Here is a 25488-nt window from a genome sequence, read left to right on the forward strand (position 1 = left end):
AATATATATGCAAAATATATAAGCTTATTATATGAAAAAAAATAAACATTATTCTTGAGTCATTATTCACACGTGTGTCATCCAACTAGGAAGCTCAAAATTTGAAATATTATCTGACAGTAAACTGCTACAGAAAAGTATAATTTTAGATTCTCACATTTTGACTTCACTCATTAATTTGCTTCGCTAGATCACGAAGCTAATTTTACACCCATCCACATTATAATTCCTTAGTGAATAAGGAAAGCACAGCTATGATTCTTCAGAAGGGACTTCTGAAGCTGTCCTGTTAATGCTTACCACTGATCATCAGAAAACTGAAGAAAGTGAGAATATTTTAGCGTGTCCACTATTTTAGACAAACACATCCTTAATGTGTTTGCTTACTAACAGCCAATAAATATTATATTCATATTGAAAGATAAATTGCATGACACTTACCCAATGTAAGCAAAAATTTCAGTCTTTCAGAAATATCCAAGCTCTGAAATAATTTTCTTCCCTAAATAAAATGGGAAAAAAATTCATGTAAACATTTTTCTAAGGAGAACTTTTTCTTTCAGTGCTGAAAATAATTTTATCATATACTTCTATTTCTCTTCAGAAGTTTTATTGATTTTTACAGTTAATTCCATTAAAGAAAAAGTATTGGTTAGATAATGTTTTTTAAAATACTGCATAATATTTAACGTTTAAACATTTCATGTATTTAAGGAGCATTACATTTTAGTTTGATCTCAAGCACTGTTCACTTTTGAGACCCTTACATACTTGAATGTCTAGATGGAACTGATAAAGAGCTCCGTAAAAGCAGTTTAGTGTTTTGGTTAAGAGTGCCACCTCTGGATGCAAATCAATAGGTACAAATTTGCTCGGCTCGACTACATACTGTTATGTAACTAGGACAGGTTGCCTTAGAGACAGAGAGGGATGGAGGGGGAGAGAGAGAGAGAAACAACACTGAGAGAGAAACATCAACATCAAGTGGCTGCTTCCTCCACACCCCACCGTGAGGATTGAACCTGCAACCGGGCATGTGCCCTGACCAGGAAATGAACTAGCAACCTCTTAGTGTACGGGTCAATGCTCAACCACTGAGCCACATTGGACAAGTTTAAAGTCTTTTCAATGATGTAAATTATTCTGTTTATTGCTTTCCTTTGTAGAAGTCATCTTTAGATGTTTGGTATTTCATAGATATGTACTCATGTTTTAATACAAAATTCTATACATCTTTTGGACTATGGAAATTTCCAGGTGGCAGTGACTATACTAACTTCTGGTGATATGGCAAGAGATTCCTAGCAAAATGGTCTTGGTATAACTTCTCATCTATTTCCTTAGAATTTCTACCATATCAAAAGTTCCCTTTGTTGCTGTTAGTATGCTATTAATTTACATCTTAGTTTTTTAAAACAAATATAAGGGTTTGATGAGGCAGAGGATTATTTAAGCTTATGATCAGTTTGCCATCCTTAAGTTACACTGTCTAAACTATGAATACTACTTAAAATGTCTTAAAGCCCATATAATAAAACTAATATTTCTTTTTTTTATTAATTTTTGTTATAGATGTTTCTCCTCCCCTCCCACTGATTCGTCTCTCCCCCTCCCTCCCTGCCCTGTCCCCAGTTTGTTGTCCATGTCCACTGTTCATGCATACATGCATATAAGTTCTGTGGCTTATCTCTCCCCCACCACCCCCTCTTCTGGGGATTGTCAGTCTGTACCACACTTCCATGTCTCTGGGACTACCCCATTCCTCAGACAGTTATGTTCATTATATTCCATAAATAAGTGAGATCATATGATACTTGTCTTTCTCTGTTTGGCTTGTTTCACTTAAGATGATACTTTCCAGGTCCCTCCATGTCGTCTCAAAGGATGAGAGATCTTTCTTTCTTATATCTGCATAGTACTCCATTGTACTATGCAGATATATATGTACCACTGCTTTTTTATCCATTTGTCTACTGATAGACATTTGGGCTGTTTCCAGATCTTAGCTATTATAAACAGTGCTGCTACAAATATGGGGGTACATATATTCTTTCTGATTGGTGTTTCAGGCTTCTTAGGGTATATTCCCAGCAGTGGGATCACTGGGTCAAATGGAAGTTCAATTTTTAATTTTTTTAGGTAACACCATATTGTTTTCATAGTGGCTGCACCAGTCTGCATTCCCACCAGCAGTGTATTAGAGTCCCCTTTTCTCCACACCCTCGCCAACACTTGTTGTTTGATGATTTGTTGATGGCGGCCATTCTGACAGGTGTGAGTTGATACCTCATTGTTGTTTTAATTTGCATCTCTCTGACGATTAGTGATGTTGAGCATTTCTTCATATGTCTCTTAGCCATTTGTATGTCCTGTTTGGAGAGGTGTCTGTTTAGTTCCTCTGCCCATTTGTTAATTGGGTTCTTTGTCTTCCTTTTGTTGAGTTGTATGAGCACTCTATATATTGGAAATTACCCCTTATCTGATATATCATTGGCAATTATGCTCTCCCATAGAATGGGTAGCCTTTCCGTTTTGATGATTGTATCTTTCGCTGTGCAGAAGCTTTTGAGTTTGATGTAGTCTCATGTGTTCATTTTCTCCTTTGTGAAACTAATATTTCCTTTCTTGGTATTCACAAAGCTCTCTGAGTTCATCTTCAGTTTGTGGATTTGAATTAATTTATAAGCTCCTCTACAATGTGTCTTAATCACAGTTTATTCTTTGTTGCATTAGTCATGATGATATACATGCAATAAATATTCTTTAACATTTGTTGAATTAAACTACTCAAGACATACCCTGGTCATTAGTAAAGAATTTCAATATAGGTAATGGTAATAAGAAGAAAAACCTGTATAATTTACATTTACACTTAGATGTACTTCACTTTCATATTCTAGTACAATTTTTCATCTTGTCTATGATTTAAAAAACATTGAGATGTACTATTATTTTATACCAATTAAAAAAGTAAGATGGTCGAAACAAAGAATAGCAAACAATCTGAAAAGAGAAAAAGCAGTGTCAATATGTAAAAGACAAATGTTATTATGCATGTTTTATTAATGTTAATTATTATTTTTAATCCTCACCCAAGGACATGCTTAGAGAGGGGAAGAGAGAGACAGAGAGGAATTTTAATCAGCTGCCTTTTGTATGTGCCCTGACCAGGGATCTAACTGGCAACCTTTCATTTCACAGAACAATGCTCAACTAACTGAGCTACTCTGCCAGGCTATTATGCATAATTAATAACAATAAAAGCTAACATTCATGGACTGTTCGCCAATGTAGCACCCTGTACTAAGCACTTTATATACATTACTTCAGTTAATTTTTCCAACAATTTTACAGTATAGACACTATTATTTACAGAAGTGGAACCAAGGCATTGAGAAGTTAGGTTAGCTACCCTAAGTCAACAGCTATACTCGGTAACATCAGAATTTAAATCCAGTACTCTCTGATTACACAAGCTTATCTCTTAACTATTATGCTTTACTACCTCTGCTGTTGAATTAATTCTTAAATACATAAAAGGAGAAAAATAATGTCAATCTAATTCTTAAATATGGTAAATGTTAATGACAATATTTTCAAAGTCCCTTGGAAAACAGAAATAATAGACAAATAATAAAAATTTCTGCCTCAAAAGACCTCACAATTCAAGTAAAGTAGAACAGGAGAGTAAAGAAGATAGGAACCAAAAGTTGGCAGATACTTGAAGGTAGAATTGACAGATTGTTAGTTGTTCCTCCAAAATTATTCTCGTCTTGGACATGGCAGATTGTTAGTTGTCCCTCCAAATCTATTCTCAGCTTCTTTCTCAATATTTAGGAATCTAGCTGAAGGCAATGTTACCTAGTCTCCCTTGCTCCTATATATAGCAAGATGAGTAAATTATCACTAGTGAGAAGTACAGAGTTGAGAATTGCAACTTTTAGATCATATTCTTAAATAAAGTTACCATGAAATCATGCCTCTCCTTTTATTATGGCTAAAATAAATATAAGCAATAAAGAGAGAACTTTGGAAACCAGATACTGAGAATGGTAGAGCCATTCCTGATAGCCTAGGTTTCTGCATGACATTGTTTAATAAAGCCCACCCAACCCTCGCTGGACTGTTACATGAGAGAGAAAAACATCTATGTTCTTTAAGGTACTGCATTTTAAAAAATATGTTTTTATTGATTTTTTGGACAGAGAAGAAGGGAGAGAGAGATAGAAGCATGGATGTGAGAAATAAACATCAATTAGCTGCCCCCTGCACACACCCTACTGGGGATAGAGGCAGTAACCCAGGCATGTGCCCTGACCAGGAATTAAACTGGCACCTCTCAGTCAATGGGATGGTGCTCAATCCACTGGGCCATACTGGCCAAGTTAGCTACAGCATTTTTTATTCCTTTGTTTTCAATAGCTACTCTTTAACCTAACAAGTATAGAGGATATCTGGTGAAGGTGTCATAAAAAGCCAACATAAAAAGTGACTCATATAGAAAACATAAGAGAATAGGAGAGGGGAAGGTATTTAAGAAGAAAGACTACCACAGAAAGGAAAGAGCATGAACATATCAAAGAATGTAAACAGTTTTAGAGTAAACATCTCTTAAAGTGTTTCATTTTTCCACTTTTAATTCAGATAGAGTGGGAGGGAAAAAGAGGAAGAGAGAGAGAGAGAGAGAAACATCGATGTGAAAGAGACACATCAAGTGGCTGCTACCCACACGACCAACCAGGGCCGGGGACAAACTGCAACCGAGATACTTGCCCTAAACGGAAACCAAACCCCGGTCTCTCTGGACCGCAGGCTGACGCTGTAACTGCTAAGCCAGAAAACAAATTACAATATCCCTAATGAACACAGATGCCAAAATCCTGAACAAAATACTAGCAAATCGGATCCAGCAATACATCAAAAACAATTATTAACCATCACCAAGTGGGATTCATCCCAGGGATGCAAGTCTGGTACAATATTCACAAATCAATAAATGTGATACACCACATAAATAAAATGAAGAATAAAAACCACATGATCATATCAATAGATGCTGAAAAAGCTTTCGACAAAATCCAGCATCCATTTATGATAAAAATGCTCAGCAATGAGGGAATAGAGGGATCATATCTCGACATAATAAAGGCCATATATGAAAGACCTACAGCCAACATCATACTCAATGGGCAAAAACTAAAAGCATTCCCCTTAAGAACAGGAACAAGACAAGGATGCCAACTTTTGCCACTCCTATTTAACATAGTACTGGAAGTCTTAGGCACAGCAATCAGACAGGAAGAAAAAATAAAAGAGGTCCAAATTGGAAAGGAGGAAGTGAAACTGTCATTATTCGCAGATGACATGATACTATACGTAGAAAACCTCAAAGACTCCATCAAAAATTTACTAGACTTAATAAATGGATTTGGCAAAGTAACAGGATACAAAATTAATGTCAAGAAATCGACGGCATTCTTGTACATCAATGATGAACTCACAGAAAGAGAAACTGAAAAAACAATCCCATTTACCATCGCTCCAAAAAAATTACGATACCTAGGAATAAACTTAACCAAAGAAGTAAAGGACCTATTTGCAGAAAACTACAGGTCATTGAAAAAAGAAATAGAGGAAGATATAAAAAAGTGGAAGCACATACCCTGTTCATGGATTGGAAGAATTAACATCATTAAAATGTCCATACTACCCAAAGCAATCTATAGATTCAATGCAATCCCCATCAAAATACCAACGACATATTTCATAGAACTAGAACAAATACTTCAAAAGTTCATATGGAACCAAAAAAGACCCCGAATAGCCACAGCAATCTTGAAAAAGAAGAACAAAGTAGGTGGGATCACAATACCAGATATCAGGGTATACTACAAAGCGACCATAACCAAAACAGCCTGGTACTGGCACAAGAACAGGCATATAGACCAGTGGAACAGAACTGAAAACCCAGAAATGGACCCAAGGCAATACGCTCAATTAATATTTGACAAAGGTGGCAAGAGCATACAGTGGAGTAAAGACAGCCTCTTTAATAAATGGTGCTGGGAAAATTGGACAGCTACATGCAAAAAAATGAAACTAGACCATCAACTTACAGAATACACAAAAATAAACTCAAAATGGATAAAAGACTTAAATGTGACCCGTGAATCCATAAAAATCTAGAAGAAAATGTAGGCAACAAAATTTCGGACATCATACGGAGCTGAATTTTCACTGATACATCACCTAAGGCAACAGAAATAAAGGAGATAATGAACACATGGGACTACATCAAACTAAAAAGCTTCTGCACAGCAAAAGAAACAATCATCAAAATGGAAAGGTAACCCACTGTATGGGAGAACATCATTGCCAATGATGTATCAGATAAGGGGTTAATTTCCAATATATATAGAGTGCTCATACAACTCCACAAAAGGAAGACAAAGAACCCAATTAAAAAATGGGTAGAGGAGCTGAATAGACACCTCTCCAAACAGGACATACAAATGGCCAAGAGACATATGAAGAAATGCTCAACATCACTAATCATCAGAGAGATGCAAATTAAAACAACAATGAGGTATCACCTCACACCTGTCAGAATGGCGCCATCAACAAATCATCAAACAACAAGTGTTGGCGAGGGTGTGGAGAAAAGGGGACTCTAATACACTGCTGGTGGGAATGCACACTGGTGCAGCCGCTATGGAAAACAATATGGTGCTACCTCAAAAATTAAAAATTGAACTTCCATTTGACCCAGTGATCCCACTGCTGGGAATATACCCTAAGAAGCCTGAAACACCAATCAGGAAGAATATATGTACCCCCATGTTCATAGCAGCACTATTTACAATAGCTAAGATCTGGAAACAGCCCAAGTGTCCACCAGTAGACGAATGGATAAAAAAGCTGTGGTACATATACACAATGGAGTACTATGCAGTGGTAAGAAAGAAAGATCTCTCATCCTTTGAGACGACATGGAGGGACCTGGAAAGTATTGTCCTTAGTGAAAGAAGCCAAGCAGAAAAAGACAGATACCACATGATCTCACTTATATACGGAATATAATGAACATAACAGTCTGAGGAATACAGTAGACCCAGACACATGGAAGTAGGGCACAGACTGACATCCCTCAGAAGAGGGGATGGGGGGTGGGGAGGTGGGAAGAGATAAACCACAGAACTTATATGCATGTATGCATGACCAATAGACATGGACAACTAAGCTGGGGAAAGGGTGGAGGGGGGGTGGGGTGGGGGTGCCAATGGGGTAAAAAGGTAAAATATCTGTAACAAAAAAATAAATAAAAATAAATAAATAAAAAAAAAGAAATCGATGGCATTCTTATACACCAATGATGAACTCACAGAAAGAGAAACTAAGAAAACAATCCCATTTACCAGTGCAGAAAAAAAATTAAGATACCTAGGAATAAACTTAACCAAAGAAATAAAGGACCTATTTGCAGAAAACTACAGGTCATTAAAAAAAAGAAATAGAGGAAGATATAAAAAACTGGAAGCACATACCTTGTTCTTGAATTGGAAGAATTAACATCATTAAAATGTCCATACTACCTAACGCAATCTATAGATTCAATGCAATCCCCATCAAAATACAAACGACATACTTCACAGAACTAGAACAAATACTTCAAAAGTTTATATGGAACCAAAAAAGACCTCGAATAGCCACAGCAATCTTGAAAAAGAAGAACAAAGTAGGAGGGATCACATTACCAGATTTCAGGTTATACTACAAAGCCACTGTAATCAAAACAGTCTGGTACTGGCATAAGAACAGGCATATAGACCAGTGGAATAGAACAGAGAACCCAGAAATGGACCCAAGGCAATATGCTCAATTAATATTTGACAAAGGTGGCAAGAGCATACAGTGGAGTAAAGATAGCCACTTTAATAAATGGTGTTGGGAAAACTGGACAGCTACATGCAAGAAAATGAAACTAGACCATCAACTTACACTATACACAAGAATAAACTCAAAATGGATAAAAGACTTAAATGTGACTCATGAATCCATATAAATCCTAGAAGAAACTGTAGGCAACAAAATCTCAGACATCATACGCAATAGAATTTCCACTGATATATCACCTAAAGAAACAGAAACAAAGGAGAAAATGAACACATGGGACTACATCAAACTAAAAAGCTTTTGCACAGCAAAAGATACAATCATCAAAACGGAAAGGGAACCAACTGTATGGGAGAGCATAATTGCCAATGATATATCAGATAAGGGGTAATTTCCAATATATATAGAGTGCTCATACAACTCAACAAAAAGAAGACAAAGAACCCAATTAACAAATGGGCAGAGGAACTAAACAGACACCTCTCCAAACAGGACATACAAATGGCTAAGAGACATATTAAGAAATGCTCAACATCACTAATCATCAGAGAGATGCAAATTAAAACAATAAGGTATCACCTCACACCTGTCAGAATGGCCGCCATCAACAAATCATCAAACAACAAGTGTTGGCGAGGGTGTGGAGGAAAGGGGACTGTAGTACATTACTGGTGGGAATGCAGACTGGTGCAGCCACTATGGAAAACAATATGGTGTTACCTCAAAAAATTAAAACTTGAACTGCCATTTGACCCAGTGATCCCACTTCTAGGAATATACCCTAAGAAGCCTAAAACACCAATCAGAAAGAATATATGTACCCTCATGTTTGTAGCAGCACTGTTTACAATAGCTAAGATCTGGAAACAGCCCAAGTATCCATCAGTAGATGAATGGATAAAAAAGCAGTGGTACATATACACAATGAAGTACTATGCAGCTGTAAGAAAGAAAGATCTCTTATCCTTTGAGTCGACATGGAGGGACCTGGAAAGTGTCATCCTAAGTGAAACAAGCCAAATAGAGAAAGACAGGTATCATATGATCTCACTTATTGTGGAATATAATGAACATAACCGTCTGAGGAATGGGGTAGTCCCAGAGATGTGGAAGTGGGGTACAGACTGACAATCCCCAGAAAAGGGGGTGGTGGGGGAGAGATAAACCACAGAGCTTATACGCATGTATGCATGAACAATGGGGAGAGGGCGGGGAAGGAAGAGAATGGGGCATCAGTGGGGGGGAAAAGGAGAAACATCTGTAACAAAAATAAATAAATTAAATTAAAAATATGTTTAATTTTTAACTTAGTACAGTGTACATTTTTATACTTATTACAAATATAAAAGTTTCTAGAGATACCAAAATGATATTTACATTTGGTAGAATTTACAATTAGGAAAAGTGTAAACATTTCTAGAGCTGTCATAATAATAGGCACATTAATTGTCAAACAAGATTTTTTTAAAAATTGAGAATTAAGCCATTTCTCCTCATATCTAGTCCACTTGCAAAGCAAAAATATATTACTACCGAATACTTTTGCTATTCAAAAAAGTTATTCTAATAAACACACAATTTCTTTTTATTAATGTAATATTTCTTTATACATACCACACAGAGCTCAAATAAAATGATTCCTAGAGACCATACATCTGATTTGGGGCCAGAAGGCAATGGTTTTTCACTTAGCACATGGTCAGTGGATTTGGAAATTCCTTGTGCAATTACCTCAGGTGCCAAGTATGATGGATACCTATAATAATATGTTTTTAAAAATGAATAATTAGTATGAACAACAAAGGAAGAAAGAAGTAAAATATTTTATTTTTTAAAACAGTATTCATTATTTTGAAGAGTAGAAATGTCAAAATATTACAATATATTATAAAATATTGTATTATATTATAAAATATTATAATAATCTATAAATTAAAACTAAGACTCTCCATCTCTGTATTCGTCACTCATACATACATATTTATGTATAGATAAACTTGACCACCCATAACTGCCTCACAATGAAGTATACTATACACATTAATCTGTACCCCTTTTTATTCACTTAAAGTATATTTTAGAGATCATTCTACAACAATAAATACAGATTTGTCTCATTCTTTCTGAAATCTGCCAATAATTTTATTGTATTAATGTAGTTAACTTATATGAACTAACTGTGACAAAGAACATTTTGGAAGTTCCATTCTTTTACTGACCAATGCTAAAATGATTATAAATATTTCATTTCCCACAAATGTATGTAGAGATGATAGACAAATTTCTAGACGTGGTACTGCAAAGTCAAAAGGCATATGTATTTAAAATTTTGATACACATATATCGTCAAGTTGTTTCTGCAGGTTGTATCAATGTATATTCTCATTAAGTAATACATGAGAGTGACTATTGTCCCTCACATTCATCAACATAACACATTTCCTTAAAAGCCGTTTTAGTAAATATTGAGTAAAGACAGACTATTAAATAAGAATGAGGTACAAAAATAATGCTCCAATGAACACCTGTGTAACTACCAAGCAGTTTATGTAAAGAACATTGTTAACACTAAAGGCCCATCTCTACTTCTCCCTAAGTGTGTCTCCCTGGTATCCCCCAATAGCAACACACAGCTGAAATTTTTGCATTTATAATTCTCTTCCATGTGTAGTTTTGCTATGCATTTGTATCCCTAAAAAGTACACTGTTTAGTCAAATATATTTCTGAACTTCATATTATTGAACAGTATTTTTTATTGTTTTTTTTCCATTCCCACTTATTCCCTCTATGCCCTCTTCTACCTCCACCCTCCTTCACTCCCCCTGCCATCACTACACTGCACTACACTGTTGTCCATGTCCATGAGTTCTCTTTTTTCTTTTTTGCTCAATACCTCCCCCCACCACACCACCACCAAAGCAGTCTGTCTCGTCTCTCTCTGAGTCTGTCTCTGTTTTACTTGGTCGTGCATGGGTCGATGCTCAACTACTGAGCTACACCAGTCAGGCCCTGTTTCAATTATTGAACATTATCATACTCTTTTAAGTCTATAACATTATATAATAATTACTGATAAATGCTAAGACAAACCTTCCCTACACACACATACCCTTAATGTATCTTCAGGAGTGTCTAGGCCCTTTTCAAATGTCTGCTCTCTCTATATACACATTTTAGAACTATCTTGTCAAATTCTCTCTCTCTCACACATGCACACACTCACATAGTATTGGAATTTTTATTGAAATCAGATCAAATGTAGAGACAGGTTGGGGAGAACTGCCATATTTTCAATACTGACTCTAATAGTCTATGAACATGATATATCCATGTTACTTAGGTCTTTCGAAAAAGATGCATGGTTTTTCTACATAGTTATTAAATATAGCTGATTAAATTATTGTTAGGTAGTTTATATTTTTTGCGGGTTTGCAAATAATTTTTAATCTAATTTTGTATCTAGCAACGTTGCTATACCTTTACTAATTCTAATAATTTTTAGGAGGATTCTTTTGAGTAGTTTTTATAGTTAAGTCATCTGTGAATAATGATATAAAATAACATGAAATCATATATAATAATATTGTTATAATGATAAATGTAAAAGTATAATGAGTAATATTTGTATTTAAACATTTTATGTGGTATCTTTGAGAAGTCTTAGGATTAATGTTATAGTAGCTTATTAAAAAATATTTTGAAAGTCTTCCATTAAAAAATCCTGAAATGTATAGTGTTATAATTTAATCAGCAATGAATTTAGCCATTCATTACAGGTTTGGAAGAATTCGCCTGAGTCTGGTCCACGTATCTCTCTTGGAAAAGGAAACTTTTACCGTGTTTCTGTAATTGGTGTTTTCAGATTTTAACATTCTCTTTGAGAATTTTGATAATTTGTATTTCCTCTCCAAATCAGTCATTTCATCCCAGTTTGCAAATTTGCAGAGTTAAGCAAAATAGTCTATTAAAGTATTTTAATTCTCTAATTCTGGTTATATTTCGATTACCATATCTGACTTTGTGCACTTGAGTCCTCTGCCTTTTTTTCCGATTAGGTTAACTAACAATTGTTATCATAGAAACATTTTTAATCCTCTTTTCTATTAATACTTTACTATATTTTGGGTTATAGGCTTCATGAGAATTTGATATAGTTTAATTTCAGTATATTTTACTGAAGATAAATATTTGTATTTATTAAGTACATGAAAATTATTAGTAGGAAATTCAATGGTAAATATAAGAAAATCATATTATATTAAAAATTTAAAATCTTCCTATCAGACAAAAACTTTTTATTTTTCTGATAAATTCATTTTATGAATAACTCCATAAAACCTGAAGTGCATCTGCTGAGATGGAAATTATTTCTTCTCCCAGTGATTCCCATAGTATTTTATTAGTATCTTTCTTATGGTTCTCTAATAACTGTTAGCTATTTCTTTTACTTGTGCTATATTTTATGTAATAGGCTACACACAATATGCAATATTACGCATTTTTATGTTTATAATATTAAATATACAAAAATTTACCCCACCATATAAATAAACTCTTTGAGGTCACTTGTGTATCATTCATTTTTATAAATCCTCAGCAACTACCAATGAAACTTAAATATAAGATATGCTCAGCATATTTATGTTAAAAAAAGAATATTTATTTTATGTTTCTTATTGAATGTATTGGGGTGCCATTGGTTCACAAAACCATATAGGTTTCAAGTGCACACCTTAACAAAACATCAATTGCACACTGCACCGTGCACCCATCACCCAAATCAAAGTCTCTTTCCATACCATACTGTTTGCCCTCCTCCACATATTCCTACCCCTCTTTCCCTCTATCACTATACTGTTGTCTGTGTCTATGTGTTATATATTACATATATTTTTTTTGCTTAATCCCTTATCAAAATGCTGGTTAGGTCTGCCTTACAGACAACAATTTAAAAAGAAGATCATACGTAAGAATCAGACTTACTAGCAGTTGCTAAATTTGAATCCTGCTGCCTGGACACAAATAAAACAAAAATAGATTTAAAATATAAATGAAAAATTGGTGAAATTCTGCTCTGTTTGTTGTATATACTTCTTGTATTGCCAGACTTAGTCATGAGCACAACCATCTAGATATTTTGATTCAATGAGATTAGATTATTGCGCCCCCTGCAATAATGACATTAATCAAAATATACTTAAGTATATGTAACATCTACGTAATAAATGTAATGTAGGCAACTCAATTATTACTTCCATTTCTCTTCCTGAGTTTTTCTACAGCTACCTCCTCCCACTGTGATGGTCAATACTTCTTATTTATTCTTAAAATACAAGTCAATTAAGTTAGGGAGTATAACTTAAATTCAAATGGCCAAATTCAGTTTTTTAAATTCCTTTTCATTTTAATACAATGATGAGGGTGATATTAATATCTTCTTTTAATTTATCCATGTATTTCTCTCATACACAAATTTGTACTATGGCATTTTCCCTAAGATAGTATGCTGCTCTTCTAAATGAATGTGGGATACCTCCTGAAACAGCTAAGTCTAGAGGAAACAGCACTGGACTCGATATGATATTACCTGTGTTATAATTTCAGTCCTAACACATATTCTTTATATTATCTAGGTTTCTTAATCTGTAAAACAGAAATAAGAATGCTTACCTACAAAACCATTATAAATATTAGTGAATACATACTTGTTTAATAAAAATGAAAATTGGACACAAATGCAATGTTGTATTTTTATTATCATCACCATAATATGTCCAAATGGCAAACTGGTCATTTTTAAATCTGATTTCCAGCACATCTAACCCTCCCCCCACAAATAATAGTATGGGTAGTAAAAAGTCAAGCAACGATATAGGTATATTATTATACCTAAAACTCTTACTGGCGATCTCTGGAAGCAGAGAGGTGGCCCTTGCTCCAATCAAGTATGATTGAATAAAAACAATAAGCCCAAAGATTTTTTAACTGTAGATTCTCTCCTTTTAACAATAGCTCTTCTTTAACATGGCATTTTAACACTCAGAGAAAATTACCTGAACCTTGCTGTATGGCTGGTGAGGTTAATATAAAGGGCTTTCATCATCTGTTTGAAGTTTTAATAAGGTATTAAGCTACTGGCCTGCTAAAATGAATGTCCAATTTCTAACTCTTTATAATATTTTGAAACAGATGTTAACATTTTACTTTGTTGTTTCTTAATATTTGTCTTTTGAATCAACTGCAAGCTTCTTCTGGTGTAAATATTTTCTTTCATGCCTTAGCTTTTTGATCACTTTATTTTTCCTGGCTAATGTTTCACATTTTGCTCTTTGATACTTTCTGTTCAGACCCTTTGGGTCTAAGACTTCAAAGTAAGCAAGACCAAATGGCAACATAAGACCAATTCTATCAAAGCATTTTAAATTCAAATGTAGTTCAAAAATGCTTGATGTGCTTTAAGAAAAATCACTTCCTTTTTTTCTGTTCATCATTATAACCTAAAGCACCTTTAAGTAAAAGGTAAAAAATTGAAGCAATTCTTATTTATGTTATGTTTTTTGGAGTTCTCTCTCACACAAATGGATTTAGATAATATGAAGAAGCAGCAGGAGTTATATTTACTACAGCTCCTTAAAAGCTATTTCAAAAGGTAATTATCACCTATGATGAAGATACTAGAGCTTTATTGTAAACTCATTTTTAAAATTATTTTCAAATGTTTAAAAAAAACAAATAGTATAGGCTATTTTTACAAAATAATGTTTTGGTGTTTGTAAAAACAATTACTTGTTGCCTATGACCGACCACAAGTTTTGAGATGCAAGACTTCAAAATTATGAATTTATGCACCTTAATAAGTAGGCCATCAAAACAAAAACAAAAAATCCCAATAAACCATGAGCTTCTTGCATATAGGAATCTATTTTACTGATTTTTGTATATCCAACAGCCAGAAGAGAAGGTGCTCAAAAAATATTTTCTTAACAAATAAAGGAAAGAATGACTAAACAGTTCATTTCAAAAATTAGCTATATTCTAACAAACAAAAAATTGAGGTAGGAATGCTACTATTTAACTTTTAAAGATATAATGGTAATTTATAAATGAGACCTTTTTTTAAACATCTAATCAATTTTTACACAGAAACACACTCCATGACTCCGACTGACAATTCTCAGTAATGGAATGACAGAACTGATTTTAGAGAGTCCAAACAGCAAAACACAAATGATACCATTAAAAACAACCACACAACAACTGAAAAATATGATAAAGTTCCCTAGATTATATAATGGTATTCTATCAATTTTCATTTCCTGGTTTTTGCTTTTTATCCTCACCCGAGGATATTTTTCCATTTTTTGTACAGATAGAGTCGGAGGGAGAGAGAGAGAGAAACATCGATGTGAAGGGACACATCGAGTGGCTGCCACCCACACGACCAACCAGGGCCGGGGACAAACTGCAACCGAAGTACGTGCCCTTAGCGGGAACCGAACCCAGGTCTCTCCGGACCGCAGGCCAACGCTCTAACCGCTGAGCCAAACTGGCCAGGGCGTTTTTTTTTTTTTTTTTTTTAAATAATTTTTATTTTTATTTATTTATTTATTTATTTTTTTTATTATCCTCACCCTAGGACATTTTTCCATTTTTTGTTCAGGTAGAGTAGGAGGGGGAGAGAGAGGAACAGAGAGAGAGAGAAACATCGATGTGAAAGGAACACGTCGAGTGGCTGCCACCCGCACGACTGACCAGAGCCGGGGACAAACTGCTACCGAGGTACATGCCCTTAGCGGGAACCGAACCCGGGTCTCTCAGGACCGCAGGCCAACGCTCTAACCGCTGAACCAAACTGGCCAGGGCCATTTCCTGGTTTTAATCACTGGTTTGTAGTTATGTACAAAAATACCCTACTTTAGAAAATACAAGCTAAAATATTTAGGGGTAAAGGCCATTTTATACACTAATTACTCTTAAATGATTAAAAAATATATTTCTATACACACACATAAATATATATAAGAGAAAAAAAGAGATAAAGCAAACATAATAAAATGTTAATATTTGCGGAGTCTGAGCAAAGTGTATCCAGTAATTTTTCTGTACTAGTTTGTAACGTCTATGTATCTAAATAGCAATTTTAAACACTCAGAAAATTAAAAAATTATATTATTAAAATGTTTAAAAAGCAACCGCACAATAACTATAACACAAAGATCTATGTCAAAAGCCTACATATGAGTACAGAATGAAAAAAACTTTCATTCCTTTTTTAAAGACAAACAAAAACGTGGATTTCTATATCAAAAATGATCAAATAAACCTCTTGAACTTAAACACAGACTTTCAGTTACAGAATCTATCCAATTATCTCTGAAATTTACAGTTACTCAACTTGAATCTTAATATACAATTATACCTTAATAAATAGGGAATTAAACTCAGAAACAAAGAAAAATAATATGAGAGTGATATTTCTCAGTCTTTTGAGGAACACACATTATCATTAAGTGAGAATTTGGAAAGATTTCTTGTCTCACATTTATTTACTTCTGAATAAAATAAAATTAATTAGTAAAAATATAAAGTAAACAAGGTCAATAATCTGTTAGCCTCTGTCAATTCAATGAAAGACCAACATAATGAAACTTCTGAATGCTGGAAAAATTGTCTACTCTTTTAAAAGTACTTGAAAAAAAGTAATGTAAAGAAAAGCTAGTTGTATGTCAAAAAGTAGTATCACCAATAATTAACAAAACATACACTTTGACAAAGATTACAAACTTTAAGACAGAACTCAAAACCAAAAACACACACAAAAAAGAAAGAACACATATTCTTACCCAATTGGAAAATCAACATCATCGCCATGAGCTGTCATGTGATAAAGTCCAAATTTAGCCAATTTAACATGTCCCTACAAAAAATAAAATAAAATAAATTACTATGAAATATTTTACTATTAGAGGGAGAAATGATCACTATACATTTTATAAGTAAAGAAACCATCATATAGTCAGATATATTAAAATACATGTATTAGCCTGGCCGGTGTGGCTCAGTGGTTGAACATCGACCCATGTACCAAGAGGTCGCAGGTTTGATTCCCGGTCAAGGCACATGCCCAGATTGTGGGCCAGAACCCCAGCCAGGGGCGTGTAGGAGGCGGCCAATTGATGTTCTCTCTTAACGATGTTTCTCTCGCTCTCTCTCCTTCTCCCTTCCCCTCCCTCTCAAAATCAATAAAGAAAAAAAAAAAAAAAACATATATTAATTTACCATAATTTTATTAAAACTATTTGTCAATGTATGAAGATTGTTTTATATTTATAGATATAATGTATGTATGCATATGTATATTTATATGTATGTATATGCACACACATGTATGTATGTATGTATACACACATAAAATTTTTTTTGCTGTTTATATTTTCCAGGCTTTGTGACAAAGCAAAAAAAGCAAAAGTTTTGTCATTGCCTTAAATCCTTATTTAGAATACTGTGTGTTAATTTTCACAAAATATGTTTTTTCTGAGAGTTACCAGTCCATTCATAGTATCATAATTTAACCCTGACATAGGAGTTCTTAACTTGAAAAGATTAGGTCTGAAATAATCAAAATATTAGTGAATCTGCTAGGTTTCCAACAATTTTTTATATTGTTTGAGAAAAATCATAACAATCATAAACTGAGGTTTTTTTTTTGTTTTTTTTTTATCCTCACCCGAGGATATTTTTCCATTTTTTGTACAGATAGAGTGGGAGGGAGAGAGAGGAAGGGAGAGAGAGAGAGAAACATCGACGTGAAGGGACACATCGAGTGGCTGCCACCCGCACGACCATCCAGGGCCGGGGACAAACTGCAACCGAAGTACGTGCCCTTAGCGGGAACCGAACCTGGGTCTCTCCGGACCACAGGCCGACGCTCTAACTGCTGAGCCAAACTGGCCAGGGCTAAACTGAGGTTCTTAATAAAAGACAAATATATTTTATAAGTCTCTTAAAATTTTCCCCTTTTAGATGTTTAACACTAAAAATTAAGTTGATTTTAAAACTGATTTGTTTACTTTTTCTCAGAACTTTCTTTCTCAGGATTACAAAACATTTTATATTTTAAAGCAATTCAGATTGGTGAGATTGCTATAAATATTAAATTAATAAGTACTATTTTTCCTTTTGCGATTTTAATATCATAGGGTAACTGTACTGAAAGTCTAGAAGAGAATCTGAAAGAAAAACAGTAATGCTACTAACAAAAAAATATTCCCTCCAAATTATTTCACATGCTTATGAAAAAGAAAAAAATATAGCTCTGTCGGTATAACTCAGTGGTTGAGCATCGACCCATGCACCAAGAAGTCACCGGTTCAATTGCTGGTCAGGGCACATGCTCAGGTTGTGGGCCTGATCCCCAGTGGGGGGGAATGTAGGAAATGTAGGAAGCAGCCAATCAATGTTCTCTCTCATCGATGTTTCTCTCTCTCTCTCTCCCTTCCTCCCTCCCTCTCCTCCTTCTCCTCTCCCTTCCTTTCTCTCTGAAATTAATAAAAAAAACAAAATTAAAAAAAAAGGAATTATAATTGTTTCTGAAAAATATATCACCCCGCTACCTATAATTCTCTTAGAAGGGTTGAGTAGCTTCTTATTAATCACCTATTAGATTTCCAAGTAGAGAAGCAGCACTCCATAAAAAACAAGCTAGGTTTGAACAACTGGTAAATGGAGAATAAAATAAAGATGAGAACAGGGAAAAAGTATAAAGAGGAGAAAATACAATGCAGCTGGGCTACGAGGAAAACATTGTATGTAAATTGATAGGCTTTCTTAAGAAAGAAAATTCAGAGGAAGTGTGGATTAAGAAGGTACAATGCATATTTTTAAGAAAATGAATGGAAGAAAAAATAAACATGATGTCAGACATTGACTCTTGGGGAAGAAAAGAATAATGCATGTGAAAAACACAGAGGTTTATATAATTTAATTATACTTGTTTTTTTCTGAAACCACAAGTGTATCAATCATTTTCATATAATATTTTAATTATAAATAATCTTAAAACATATTCTTATCCTACTCTCTGATTAACAGAGTGAGCCTGTGTTCAGTAGCTTTCAACCTCAAATAACAAACATTTAATGTATTGGTTGGCAATTACCTTTCGGTCCACAAGGATGTTATGAGGAGACAGTGCCCGATGTACTATACCATGTTTGTTCATATACTGCAAGCCCTGGAGTACCTCAAATGCTATGCACAAAACCTTTGAATAGCTACAAAGGAAACAAAAAGTCACAGATCAATTACAAAGCAGATATAGAACCTATTTTAATGAGAAGGTTTTGTGACAAAATTCAAAGTTATAATTTTATTGTTCCTCCTCTATTCAGAGTCTATACATTTTCTAAAATATCCACTTGTCCATATTTTGAATTTTATGACTACAATTGGATTCATCTGACAAAGATCCTACAATGTCCTAAAGGCTACTCTATTACCACATTTGTTCTTTCCAGGAAGGGAATTTAATTTTGGTGGTGTGCAATTGACCATTTGTAGGTTTGGAATTGCCAAATTATCAAGCAAGTTTCAGATATATGGCAGAAATACGTCAATATAAACCATTTATCTTGCTCAAGACAAAAAATAGCTAAGTCCCTGAGATACAGCTACAACATATTTTATAGTTGATAGACATGATCTTATTTTCCATATCAATACACAAAGCAACTTCTAGTACTTTATGATTTATCAAACATTTTCCTTTAACTCTTACTGTATTCCCTCTAAGCCATTTTCCACAAGGAGGCCCAGTTTCTTTCCGTCTCCGTCTCCATCTCTTTCCATTAAAAAAAAAAAAAATTGAACATCATTCACGTATGGAGTTAGAAATAATATACAGAAAAGTAAGGGAGGCTCATTCAAACCCAACACTCCACCCAACAATATTAACATTTTGGTATAGATTTCCTTTCTACCCATTTTTGACATTTTAAATTAAGACTTTAAAAAATTAAAGTAATATTTGCAGGTAACCATCAAAATAATTTTTAAAAGATAACAAGCCAAATAACAAAAAACAAAATGGAATTACTCAAAAATGGTCCACTTTAAAGCAGGCAGAATTAAAGGAAAAAAAGAACAAAAAAAACCAAATGGAACAATTGAAGAACAACTAATAGATTTTAACTCAGATCCATCAATCATTACATTAAACGTAAATTATGTACATTCGCCAATTAAAAGATAAGGATTATCAAAACAGATAAGAATTAAGACTCGTTTATAGTCATGAAAAAGAAACCCACACTAAGTAAAAGACATAAATTAATAGTAAAGAGATGAAATAACAGATCACTAATTGTCATGGTCTTCAGTAGGGGATGGGTTGACTACAAAGGAGTATGAGGAAACTGAGCATGATGGAACTGTTCTAAATGTTGATGATGGGTACATGGCTGCATTGTGCACTTGACCTTCTGCAGGTTTGAACTGTATATTAAAAAGGATAAATTTTAAGGTATGTAAATTATACCTCAATAAACAAATGCTTTTAAAAAAGTAGGCTGAATAACATTTTTTTAAAGTTGCAATATGACTCCCTCCTCTAAAAAAAAAATCATAAGAAAGAACCAGAGGTGAAAAACTAAAATCCCTCTTCTCCTTTCATCCTACTCAAATTTTCCAGAGGTAATCACCCTTAGCAACTTCTGTTTCAGTATTTCTGGTGTTAGACTTTTACTTAATATAATTAACTTTTCACTCTGCACAGCAATATAATTAACATACTTCTACAACTTTCCCAACTTCTGACTTTTATTACTTACATTATTTTTATATTATCAAATTTTATAAATGAGATTTAAAAACCCTGCATTCCTTTCTTGAAGGCTAAACGAATAAACAGGAGAACACATAATATGACACAGTGATTAAATGCTAAGGAAAGAGTAGAGAAGAAACAACGTAGGGTAGCAGGTTGCTAATTATATATATATCCACAAGGCCTCACTAAGAAGGTAATATTTTTGCAGACATCTAAAGGAAGTGAAAAAGACATCAAGCTCTCTGGGAAATGTGTGATTCAGGCAGAGGGCACAGTAAGCAAGTCCTCAAAAGGGAGAAGGACAATTCATAGAGGAAATGAGTAGGACATTTTAAAACATGGCATGTCTTCAAATATCTTCTTCTTGCCCTTAAACTAGGAGTTTCTCCATTTTCTGGGAGTGTTCGTTCATGGCAAGAAGTCTAATGTCAATCTGATTCTAATTTTGTTGTAAATACCATGTTATTCCTCTCTGGAGGCTTTGAGGGTTGTTTTTCACTTTATCCTTAGACAAAATTTAGCCCAATATATCTAATAGTGTGGGCATTTGTGCATGTGTTCTAGTAAGCATTAGTTGTGCCCTTTTAAGACTCAGGTCCAATTAATACAGAAACATTGGTAAGGAGAAGCTGATTTGTTATGTCTTCCATTATTTTCTCCTTCCACTGTATCTGTTAGTTGGAACTATTGGTGGGAAAATGAAAATTGGATCTATTTTCTACATCAACTTTCTTTTTGATTTCCCATAAGCATGGCCTTCAGCCATAGGTACTTGATTATTTAATTCAAGATCTCTCTTCTGTTCTCTAGTTGTTCCTTTGCATTGAATCATGTTTTTTGGTTATGGATATGTTATTCTTTTGAGTCTCTCTGAGGATAGTTATTAGAATTATTTTAATTCAGGAAGCAAAAAAGTGTGTTATCTTCATTTCCCCTAGGTAAGTTTTTTTTCTTCCTTGGCTCTCTTTCTCTTCAACTATTTTTTCTTCTACAATTATCTGGTAATGTCTGGTTGTCAGCCATATTTTAAAATAAAGCAAAATAAATTGATATTCTCTATGAAGTGGGTAAAAAAGCCAAAAAAGTAACTATTCATAAAGAATGCTTACTTAAACTGACCTGTAAACTATTCCTCTTTATCAATAGTTTCTCCCATATTAAAGTGCCACCACAGCCAGTCCTAAGCAAATAGGGAATGGGTGAAACAAGAACAATTTGGAATTAACAAAGTTTTCATTAAGATCCTCAAAAAATAAATCAACTATGTAAAGGAACAGATTCCCAACTTAAAAACAACTGTAATTACATTGATGAAATATGAATATGGAATGCAAACCCCTTCCCTCTTAAAAAAAACTTTCTTAACAAATAAAACATAAATACCTTGTTTTTGTTATTGTTGTTTTTTAGCTCATTTGGGTCTATGCTATGAGTCAACTCTAAAGTAGTAACCCCTCTTGTCCTTGTTCTCTCTCTCTCTGACACAAACTTTACAAAATCTTAAAAGCTGGTGTTATATTTAGCTATGACACTAGAGGACCTCAGTTGCACACTACTTCAATACAGACAACTTTCTCAAGAAATTTAAAACCAACCTGAAAGTTATTTTCCATTAAACCAGTTCTGAAACAGTTGAACATAGAAGACTATGTGTTCTACTTCTTCCATTTGCTTGGACTAATTGATTATAAGATATAATTGGAAAACATCTGCAGGTCAAAAAGCACATTCATGTTCTTTTCAAGCTGATAAGCATATACATTGCAATCGTTTTTTAAAATTCAAACATAAAGCTAAAGCTCATGGCATACTTTTCTTAGCTATTACTTGAAACTACATATACATTACGGTTAATAACTCAGTACCCTTTAGTTCAAATCAGACAGTGAATCAGACTTGCTTTCTGTCCTTATGTACTTTTAATACTTTATTTTATTTTAAAATATAAAGTATAAAGAAGACATATGTTGTTTTGTATAATTAGAAGAAATCAGTATTTGTGGAATTTTGCATACGTATTTGTTTTTAAAACTTTATTCTTGAACACTGCAAATAATTTATATCATGAAATCATTTAAAAATCATTTTGAGCCCTGGCCTGTTTGGCTCAGGCAGCAGTTCTCAACCTATGGGTTGCTACCCCTTTGGGGGTCGAACCACCCTTTCACAGGGGTCACCTAAGACATAACAGTAGCAAAATTAGTTATGAAGTAACAACAAAAATAATTTTATGGTTGGGGGGTCACCACATAAGAAACTATATTAAAGGATCATGGCATTAGGAAGGTTGAGAACCACTGGCCATTAGAGCATTGGCCTGCAGACCAGAGAGACCCGGGTTCGGTTCCCGCTAGGGGCACGTACCTTGGTTGCAGTTTGTCCCCGGCCCTGGTTGGGGTCGTGTGGGTGGTAGCCATTCAATGTTTCTCTCTCTCTCTTCCTCCCTCTCTCCCTTCTGCTCTATCTAAAGATGAATGTAAAAATGTCCTCAGGTGAGGATAAAAAAAAAATCATTTTGAAGTAGCCAATGCAATTTCAATGCAACAGCAAGGTAAAAAGAAGCATATGCCCAGTAATAGTTAGTACCTTACAATTTAATTGAAAAGGGATTCTATAAAAAGAGCTAGGTTAAAAGAATGTGATTCAGATGACTTCCGGTCAAGATGGTGGCATAGGTAAATGTGGTATCGTGTCCTCCCACAACCACATCAAAGTTACAGCTAAACTACAGAACAACCATCATTCAAAACTGCCTGAAATCCAGCTGAATGGAAGTCCTACAGCTACGGAATTAAAGAAGCAGCCACACCGGGACTGGTAGGAGGGGCGGAGGCAGACAGGCTGGTCCCACACGCACATGTGGCGGATAAAAATTAGGAGTATACCTCGGCTGGGAAGATCCTCCCTGAGGACTGAGGGGTCCTTGTCCCACACCAGGTGCCCAATCAGGGTCCCAGTGCCAGGAACAGAAGTCCTCATAACTTCTGGCTGGAAAAACCAGCGGGAACTGAGGCTCAGGGAGGCTGAGACGGCTGGAGCCCCAGGCAGCTCCTCTTAAAGGGCCCGCACATGAACTTTTCAGACTCACTCCCTCTAAGTTTCGAGAGGAGACAGCTCGAAGGGCGCCAGAGACATATGGGGAAGAACTGAGCTGTTTGGCATTGAAGAGAGGGCTGGAGAGGGGGCTTTCTCCAGGACAGATGTGCTGTCAGAGGCCTTTGTTCCCTTGGTGAGCCCTTCCCTGGGGTGGCAGACAGTGCCGTATCAGGGCCCAACCTGGCTCTCAATGTTTGCCCTACCCTGGTGATTCCCTGAGGCCCCGCCCCACCCAACTTTCAGGCCCACCCAAGCTGTTGTCAGTTGCTTAACTATAGGATTGGTCAGTAATGGATCCTGCTTCAGGTTTTCCTAAATTCTTTCAAACAAACAGCATCTGGTCTCAGCTAGCCCCATACCTCACCTTAAGCAATACATAGAAACAAACACAGGGAGGCAGCCAAAATGAGGAGACAAAGAAACAGGTCCCAAATGAAAGAACAGAACAAAACCCCAGGAAAAGAACTAAGCAAAATGGAGATAAGCAACCTAACAGATGCTGAGTTCAAAATACTGCTTATAAGGATGCTCAGTGAACTTAGTGAGAACCTCAGTGAACTTAGTGAGGGCCTCAAGAGCATAAAAAAGGACCAGTCAGAAATCATGGATACACAGTCAGAAATGAAGGAGGCACTAACTGGAATAAAGAATAATTTACACAGATTCGATAGTAAAGTAGGTAAAGCCAAGAAGCAAACCATCGTTTTGGAATATCAGGAAGCAAAAAACACCCAATCAGAACAGCAAAAAGAAAAAAGAATCCAAAAAAATGAGGATAGTGTAAGGAGCCTCTGGGACAACTTCAAGCATGCCAACATTCGCATCTTGGGGGTGCCAAAAGGAGAAGAGAAAGAACAAGAAATCGAAAACCTGTTTGAAACAATAATGGCAGAAAACTTCCCTAACTTGATGAAGGAAACAGACACACGTCCAGGAAGCACAGAGAGTCCCAAACAAGATGAACCCCAAGAGGCCCACACCAAGACACATCATCATCAAAATACAAAAGGTTCAAGACAAAGAGAGAATCTTAAAAGCAGCAAGAGAAAAGCAGTTAGTAACCTACAAGGGAGTTGCCATTAGACTGTCAGCTGAATTCTCAAAAGAAACTTTGCAGGCCTGAAGGGAGTGGTAAGAAATATTCAGAGTGATGAAAAACAAGAACCTACAACCAAGATTACTCTATCCTGCAAAGCTGTCATTTAGAATCGATGGCCATATAAAGAGTTTTCCAGACAAGGAAAAGCTAAAGGAGTTCATCACTACCAAACCATTATTATATGAAATGTTGAGGGTCTTCTTGAAGAAAAAGATAAAAAATATGAACAAACAAAATGGCAATGAATACATAGCTATCAACAATTAAATCTACAAACAAAATGAACAAGCAGAACAGAAACATTCTCATAGATATTGAGAACATTTTGTTGGTTGCCAGATGGGAGGAGGGATGGTGGAATGGGTGAAAAAGGTGAAGGCATTAAGAAGTACAAATTGGTTGTTAAACTGACAAACCTCAAAGGGAAGGGGGGTTGGTGGGTGGGAAGAAATAAACCAAAGAACTTACATGAATATATGCATAACCAATGGACACAGACAACAGTGTGGGAAAAAGCAGGAGGGGGGCAGGAGTGGGGAGAAGGCGGTCAATGGGGGGAAAATGAGGAACATC

At 35.0% G+C, this 25488-nt stretch overlaps 1 protein-coding gene across 8 annotated transcripts in view; it reads right to left on the minus strand.

Annotated features, from left to right (window-relative positions):
- Positions 1-25488, minus strand: part of TBCK (TBC1 domain containing kinase) — a 221172-nt gene that overhangs the window by 150948 nt on the left and 44736 nt on the right. For 4 of the 8 annotated variants that reach the window (XM_036256074.1, XM_036256032.1, XM_036256023.1 and 1 more), the window contains 4 exons: positions 19053-19167; positions 16738-16811; positions 9508-9649; positions 442-502 (listed from right to left, as the gene is read on the minus strand). In XM_036256074.1, the coding sequence (XP_036111967.1) occupies positions 442-502; positions 9508-9649; positions 16738-16811; positions 19053-19115 (340 nt within the window). In that variant the 5' untranslated portion in view covers positions 19116-19167. Of the gene's footprint in view, positions 1-441; positions 503-9507; positions 9650-16737; positions 16812-19052; positions 19168-19670; positions 19733-21829; positions 21901-22315; positions 22406-25488 lie in introns of those variants that run through there. The other 4 variants (XM_036256083.1, XM_036256041.1, XM_036256066.1 and 1 more) reach the window with 4 other exon arrangements.

The sequence above is a fragment of the Molossus molossus genome, unplaced genomic scaffold (assembly GCF_014108415.1).
Source record: "Molossus molossus isolate mMolMol1 unplaced genomic scaffold, mMolMol1.p scaffold_m16_p_1, whole genome shotgun sequence".
NCBI classification, from domain to species: Eukaryota; Metazoa; Chordata; class Mammalia; order Chiroptera; family Molossidae; genus Molossus; species Molossus molossus.